At 50.8% G+C, this 7,949-nt stretch overlaps 2 protein-coding genes across 2 annotated transcripts in view; both read left to right on the top strand.

The window, feature by feature from the left end:
• Positions 1–790, top strand: part of LOC103912511 (dystonin-like) — a gene marked incomplete at its 5' end in the record, with an annotated part of 28,419 nt that extends 27,629 nt beyond the window's left edge. The window contains one exon of the mRNA XM_009318790.1: positions 781–790. Coding sequence (XP_009317065.1) covers positions 781–790 — 10 coding nt within the window. The remainder of the gene's footprint in view (positions 1–780) is intronic.
• A 27-nt stretch (positions 791–817) lies between these two features.
• The window catches only part of EPPK1 (epiplakin 1), a 21,881-nt gene continuing 14,749 nt past the window's right edge, over positions 818–7,949 (top strand). Inside the window, exons 1-3 of the mRNA XM_009318789.1 lie at positions 818–4,288; positions 5,228–7,131; positions 7,378–7,801. Of these exons, the coding sequence (XP_009317064.1) occupies positions 818–4,288; positions 5,228–7,131; positions 7,378–7,801 (5,799 nt within the window). The remainder of the gene's footprint in view (positions 4,289–5,227; positions 7,132–7,377; positions 7,802–7,949) is intronic.

Below are 7,949 nucleotides of genomic sequence, written 5' to 3'. Positions count from 1 at the left end.
GTGGGTTGAGATAAAAACAGTTTAATAATTGAAATAAAATAATAATAACAATAATAATGTAATAATAATACACAAAGCAAGTGATGAACAGTGCTATTGCTCACCACCCACCGACCAATGCCCAGCCAGTCCCTGAGCAGTGGCCCCCTCCAGCCAGCTTTCCCCAGTTTATGTACTGAGCATGACATCCCATGGTATGGAATGTCCCTTTGGCCAGTTTGGCTGTGCCCCCTCCCAGCTTCTTGTGCACCTGCAGCCTTCTCAGTTGGTAGAGCATGGGAAACTGAAAAGTCCTTGGCTAGTGTAAGCATTACCTAGCAACAACTAACACATCGGTGTGTTATCAACTTTGTTCTCCTCCTAAATCCAAAACACAGCACTGTACCAGCTACTAGGAAGGAAATTAACTCTATCCCTGCCGAAACCAGGACAATGTGACAGCTCGTGGGGGCTTTACTCCTCACAGGAGCCAGGCCTGCCTCAGCCCAGTGCTCCACAGGTCCCACTGGTGCTTCTGCTCCAGTCTCTCTCTCACGCTGAGATGTCCTAGTGCACCCAGCAAGTCTAGCTCAGAAAGCAGAGGGTGCTTGCCTCTGGCAGGTCTGGCTCAGCATGTCAGGGACGGGGACAAGCACACTGCTCTGAACATGCTCAGCCTTTGGCTGTTACTTCCTCCTGCCTGTGAGGTATTTCTTTGCCTTTTTTTTCCCGTATTTAGCATGCAAGCCATAGAAAAGTTGATTTCTCACTGAGCTTTCTCATTCTCTCCCCTTTCTCCAGAGAGTCCTGACAGCTGTGAAAGGAGTGCAGTGGGAGAATGGAGAGCAAGCCAGCAGTGAATGGCCATGCTGCCCCCATCTCTCGCCAGGAAGACATGCCAGGAGCAAACCACTTGTGCCAGGACATATTGCCTTGCAAACAGAAAAAAGCAGCTGATGGGGATGTGACAGTGACAGATGCTTCTAGTGAGCCCTCAGAAGCAGCTGGAAGCATTGCTGGAGTGTATGTAGAGGCTTCGAAGAAGATAATGAGCTTTTATGATGCCACCAGAGAGCATCTTCTGAGTTTGGATTCGGCACTCTGTCTTCTCGAGGCCCAGGCAGCCATGGGCTTCATCACTGACCCAGTGAAGAATAGGCATGTCTCTGTAGCAGAAGCCGTGCAGCTGGGGCTGGTGGGGCTGGAGCTGAAGGAGAGGCTGCTTTCTGCAGAGAAAGCTGCTACTGGCTTTGTGGACCCCTACACAGAAGAGAAAATCTCCCTCTACCAGGCGATCCAGAAGGACCTGATCGGGAGGGAGCAAGGTACTCGGCTGCTAGAGGCCCAGATTGCAACCGGAGGCATCATTGACCCAGCCATTGGCTGCCGGCTCCCAGCAGATGTTGCCTGTGAGAGGGGATATTTAGATGAAGAGATGAGACAGCTCCTCTCTGACCCCAGCAATGAGGACAGCAAAGGGTTCCTCAACCCCAGTACTATGGAGAGGGTCACTTATATGGAGCTTATAAACAGGTGTGTTGTTGATCCAGCCTCAGGCTTCCTCCTCTTGCCCCTGCAAATCACATTCCCAGGGCTGGGAGGGAGGGTGAGCAGCAGGGATCTGCTGGACTCTGGCATCATCAGCCCTAACATGTTCAGAGATCTTGAGGAGGGAAGAATTTCTGCCCAGGAGGTAGCAGAGAACGACTCCATTCAGCAGTTCCTGCATGGGACAAGGAGTGTGGCTGGTGTTGTCCTGCCTTCCAGTGAGCGGAAAAGCCTTTATCAGGCACTGAGAGAGCATCTCCTCGTGCCTGGTGCTGCTCTGATGCTCCTGCAAGTCCAAGCCTCCACCGGCAGCCTGACAGACCCCATAAAGAACAAAAATTACTCAGTTGATGAGGCTGTCAGGGTCGGTCTCATTGGCCCAGAGCTTCATGAGAAACTGTCTTCAGCTGAGAGGACCATCACTGGATACAGGGACCCCTACACTGGAGAAATGCTGTCTCTGTTCCAAGCCATCAGGAAGGGCTTTATCCCCAAGGATCATGGCATTTGCCTTCTGGAGGCTCAGATGGCCACAGGGGGTATAATTGCTCCAGGTAGGCACCTCCGTGTCCCCACAGAGACAGCTTGCAAGTGGGGGTACCTGGATGAGGCCACAAGACAGCTCCTCTCCAGTGCTACTGATGACATGAAAGGGTTCTTCGACCCCAACTCCAAGGAGAAGCTGATCTACGCAGACCTGCTCAAGCGCTGTGTCACTGATCCCAACACGGGGCTCCTTCTGCTGCCACTTAGTGGAGACAACAGAGAAGGAGCCAAGGGAACCCACCTCTTCTTTGACCATAGGACCCAAACAGCTCTGGAAAACACACAGGTACCCATTGCTTTAGGTAAATTCAAGGGAAAGTCGGTATCTCTCTGGAAACTCCTTTTTTCAGACTATATCCAGGGTGAGCAAAGAGCTGCTCTCAGCCAGCAGTACCTTGCAGGAACGCTCTCTATGCAAGAATTGGGTAAGGCAGTCAGTGCCACCATTGAGGAAATGGCTTCCACTGCTAATGCCACCTTTGAAGGACTGAGGGACCGTGTAACAGCTGACCAGCTCCTGAGCTCTGAAATCATCAACAAAGATTTGTTTAAGAAACTGAAGGAGGGAGAAACATCAGCCAAAGAAGTTGTCAGCATGGACACTGTCAAGAAGTACCTGCAAGGGACAGGTAGCATTGGTGGGCTCCTGCTTCCTGACTCCCAGGAGAAGATCAGCATCTACCAGGCAAAGCGGAAAGGACTTTTAAGGCCAGGAACGTCACTGATCCTCCTGGAGGCACAGGCTGCTACAGGATTTATCATTGACCCAGCTGCCAACAAAAGGTATTCTGTGGATGAGGCGTTAAGAGCAAACATCATTGGCCCAGATGTTTATGACAAGCTACTGAGTGCAGAGAAATCAGTCACTGGCTACAGAGATCCTCACTCAGGGAACAAGATCTCCCTCTTCCAGGCCATGAAGAAGGAGCTCATCGTCAAGGAGCACGGCATCCGCCTCCTCGAGGCCCAGATCGCCACCGGCGGCATCATCGACCCCGTGCACAGCCACCGCATCCCCGTGGAGGTGGCCTACCAGCGCGGCTACTTTGACAAGAAGATGAACTTGATCCTTTCTGATCCCAGTGATGACACCAAGGGCTTCTTCGACCCCAACACACATGAGAACCTCACCTACATGCAGCTGAAGGAGAAGTGCATCACAGAGTCATCCACCGGGCTCTGCCTCCTTCCTCTGAACAGCAGGAAGCGCCAGTTCATTGATGACACCACCAGACGGGTGTTCAGGAGCTCCTGGCTGCTGGTCAGGTTTGGGCGGTTACGGGGGGAGAAGGTCTCTGTGTGGGATCTGCTAAACTCCGAGTACTTCAGCGAGGGGAGGCGCCGAGAGATATTCAACCATTATCAGCTGAGAAAGCTCACCTTGGAGCAAATTCAAATCATGTTAGAGGAGGAAATGAAAAAATGGGCCCCCATCAAGTTCCCAGCCATGAGAGGCAGTGTCAGCGCTTACCACCTGATGGAAACAGGTGTCATTGACAAGGCCTTGTTTGAGAAGGTGTTGGAGGGATCCGTCACACCAGAGGAAGTCCTGCACATGGACTCTGTCAGAAAGTACCTCTATGGCTCTGGCAGCATCGGGGGGATTGTGCTCCAGCCATCAAACCAGAGGATAAGCATTTATGAGGCCATGAAGAAAAATATCATGGTACCAGGAGTAGCCCTCCCACTGCTAGAGGCCCAGGCTGCCACAGGCTTCATCATTGACCCAGTGAACAACCAGAAACTCTGTGTGGATGATGCCATCAAGGAGGGAGTCATTGGGCCAGAAGTCCATGAGAAGCTGCAGCATGCAGAAGGGGCTGTAACAGGCTATAAAGATCCTTTCACAGGCAAGAAGATACCCCTCTTCCAGGCGATGAAGAAGGGCCTGATTGCTGACAAACAGGCTATGCAGTTGATGGAGGTGCAGATGGCTACAGGAGGCATCATTGACCCAACATGTGGCCACTATATCCCCATAGAATCTGCCCAGAAGCGAGGGTGCCTGGATGAGGACACAGCCAAGGCCCTTTCTAAGCCCAGTGACAACAACAGAGCCTTCTGCATCCCAGACAGCAAAGAGACGGTGACCTATGCCGAGCTAATCCAGTGCTGCCAGAAGGATGAGATCTCTGGCTTCCACTTGCTGCCTCTGCCACAGACAGCTGCTCATGCCTACACCAACGAAGAAATCCAACGGATTTTTAAGGAAACTGTGGTGAAGGAAAAAGGGTTGTCCCTCTGGGAGCTAATCCACTCTGGGTATTTCACTGAGGAGCAGAGGAGTGACTTTGTGGAGAGGTTCCGGTCTGAGGAAATGTCGCTGCAGCAGCTGGTTGCTCTTGTGCTCAGACTGGTTGGGGAGATGGAAATGAAAGCCCGCACACACATCACCTTGGAAGGCTTGCGGGGCAGTGTCCCTGCAGTCTGGCTGCTGGATGCTGGCATCATTACTGAGAAGATGTTTGAAGAACTGGCTCAGGGCATAAGAACTCCCGAGGAAGTGGCTGCAATGGAGAGGGTGAAGAGGTACTTACAGGGCACAGGCAGCATCGCCGGGGTATTCATAGAGGCATCCAAAAAGAAGATGAGCCTTTATAATGCCATGAAAAACAATCTCCTCCTCCCTGGGGCTGCTCTGAAGCTGCTAGAAGCTCAGGCAGCTACAGGATACCTAACTGACCCAGCAACAAACCAGAGACTCAGCGTGAGGGATGCTGTGAAAGCAGCTGTTGTTGGTGAAGAGTTCACTGAGAAACTCCTTCTAGCTGAGAGGGCAGTGACTGGCTACACAGACCCCTACACGGGGAGCTCCATCTCACTATGCCAAGCGCTCAGGAAAGAGTTGATTCCCCTGGGAGATGCTGTTCCCTTGCTAGAGGCCCAGCTGGCCACAGGAGGGGTCATTGATCCCATTCACCACCATCACCTTCCACTCCAGGCTGCATGCAGATATGGCTTCTACGATGAGGACCTGAACCAAATCCTCTCTCAGCTGAATGACAGCACCAAAATCTTTTTTGATCCAAACACAAAGGAAAACGTGACCTACCAGCAGCTGAAGGACAGGTGCATTCATGAGGCTGAGTCAGGTCTCTGGCTCCTTCCTCTGTCAGAAAACGCGATGTTCTGTGTGGATGAACAAACCATGGAGGTGCTGAAGTCTATGACTGTTTGTGTCAACATAGGGCGGTTCAAAGGACAGACAGTGTCAGTCTGGGACCTTCTCAACTCTGAATACCTCTCAGACAGCAAGAGAAGAGAGCTAGTGCAAAAGTACAAAGATGAGAATACTGAAGTGCTACATGAAATCATAACAATTGTCACCACAGTCATCAAAGAGACTGAGACACAAGGCAAGAAGTTTGCATTCAAGGGCCTGCGGAAAAGAGTATCTGCCAGTGACCTCTTCCAGTCTCAACTGATAGACAAAAAAACCCTCGATGAGCTCAACCAGGGGAAGAAAACAGTCAAAGAAGTCACTGAAATGGACTCTGTCCGCAGGTACCTGGAGGGCAGCAATTTCATAGCGGGGGTCCTTATACAGCCAAGCAATGAGAAGATGAGCATCTACCAGGCCATGTGGAAGGGCATCCTGAGGCCAGGGACAGCACTGGTGCTGCTGGAGGCACAGGCTGCCACTGGTTATATCATTGACCCAGAGAAAAACAAGAAGTTTTCAGTGGAGGAAGCATTAACTGCAGGTCTAATTGGAGGGGAGATTTTTGACAAGCTACTCTGTGCAGAAAGAGCCGTGACAGGCTACACTGACCCCTACACAAAAGCCCCAATGTCCCTATTTGAAGCTATGAACCAAGGACTGATTGTGAAGAGCCACGGCATCCGCCTGCTTGAGGCCCAGATTGCCACCGGTGGCATCATCGACCCCGTGCACAGCCACCGCCTCCCCGTGGAGGTGGCCTACCAGCGCGGCTACTTCAACCAGGAGATGAACCAGATCCTCTCAGACCCCACCGACGACACCAAGGGCTTCTTCGACCCCAACACCCATGAGAACCTCACCTATATGCAGCTCCTGGAGAGATGTGTCCAAGATTCAGAGACTGGGTTGTACATGCTACAGGTTGTACAGGAAGGAGGAAAGTACTTCTACATTGATGAGTTTACAAAACAGGTTTTGCGCTCAAAGCCCCTTGAAGTGAAATTTGGAAAGTTTAAGGACCAAACAGTTTCCATCTGGGAAATTCTCTGCTCTCATTACATCTCCGAGCAGAGAAGGAAAGAACTAGTGATGCAGTACAAATGCAAAACCCTCACATTGGAAGATCTTATAGCACTCATCCTCAAAATAATTGAGGATACAGAACAAAAAGCAGAAGCTCTCAAGGTTAAAGGACTCCGTGGGGATGTGTCAATATCAGAATTGTTTAACTCTGAGATAATTGACAAGAAAACTCTAGATCAGCTGCAGGATGGGAGTCTCAGGCTTGCCAGCCTCACAAAGAGGGACACCATCCAAAGGTACTTGGATGGCACTGGATGCATTGCCGGGGTTCTACTCCCATCAAGGAAAGAGAAGATGAGCATCTACCAGGCCCTGAAGAAGGGCCTCCTCACAGAGCAATGTGCACTGGGGCTGTTGGAGGCACAGGCTGCCACTGGTTTTCTCATTGACCCACTGAAAAATAAGAAGCTCACCGTGGATGAGGCTGTCTCGTCCGGGCTGGTGGGTAGCAACTTGCACAAGAAACTGCTATCGGCAGAGAAAGCTGTGACAGGATATACAGATCCTCATGGAGGTAATAAAATATCCCTTTTCCAGGCCATAAGGCAAAAGATAACAATCAAGGAGCACGGCATCCGCCTCCTTGAGGCACAGCTCGCCACTGGCGGCATCATTGACCCCGTGCACAGCCACCGCCTCCCTCTGGAGGTGGCCTACCGGCGTGGCTACTTGGATGATGATATGTTTCTCCTACTTTCTGATCCAGATCATGGTAGCAAAGGTTTTATAGATCCAAACACTCATGAGAAAATCAGTTACAGTCAGCTCCTACAGAGATGTTCCAAAGACAGAGATACTGGATTATACCTGCTGCAGATCATGGAAAAAGACGACGACTATTTCTACATTGATGAGCAAACAAAAAATGCCCTATTATCTACAAAGGTACAAATGTCAGTTGGAAAATTCAAAGGACATGTATTATCACTGTGGGAACTTCTCTGCTCTGAGTACATCACAGAAGAGAAAAGAAAAGAACTGGTGAAAAAATATAAAGAGGAATCCCATCACATTCTACAAGGAATCATTAATATAATACTAAATATCATTAAAGAAAGAGAAAAGGACAGAAGTGATGTCTGGTTCCAAGGACTCAGACAAAAAATAACAGCAGCAGAACTTCTCAGTGCACAGATAATTACAGAAGAAACAATGGAAAAACTCCATGAAGGAAAAGAGACAGCACAAGAAATAGAACAAATGGATAGTGTGAGAAGATACCTTGAGGGAACTGGAAGCATTGCTGGGGTGCTGGTGCCCTCCAAGGCCGACCCCGCCAAGATGGAGAAGATGAGCATCTACCAGGCCATGTGGAAGGGCATCCTAAGACCAGGGACAGCACTGGTGCTGCTGGAGGCGCAGGCTGCCACCGGCTTCGTCGTTGACCCGCTCGCCAACAAGAAGCTCTCCGTGGACGAGGCCGTCTCGTCCGGGCTGGTGGGCAGCGAGCTACAAAAAAAACTTCTTTGTGCAGAGAGAGCAGTAACAGGTTACACCCACCCATGCACAGGACAAAAGATGTCCCTCTTCCAGGCCATGAAGAAGGAGCTCATCGTCAAGGAGCACGGCATCCGCCTCCTCGAGGCCCAGATCGCCACCGGCGGCATCATCGACCCCGTGCACAGCCCCC

Source organism: Pygoscelis adeliae, unplaced genomic scaffold, assembly GCF_000699105.1.
Source record: "Pygoscelis adeliae isolate BGI_AS28 unplaced genomic scaffold, ASM69910v1 Scaffold452, whole genome shotgun sequence".
NCBI lineage: Eukaryota > Metazoa > Chordata > Aves > Sphenisciformes > Spheniscidae > Pygoscelis > Pygoscelis adeliae.
Note: the sequence above shows the minus strand (reverse complement) of the source record. Positions and strands in the feature narration are given on the sequence as shown.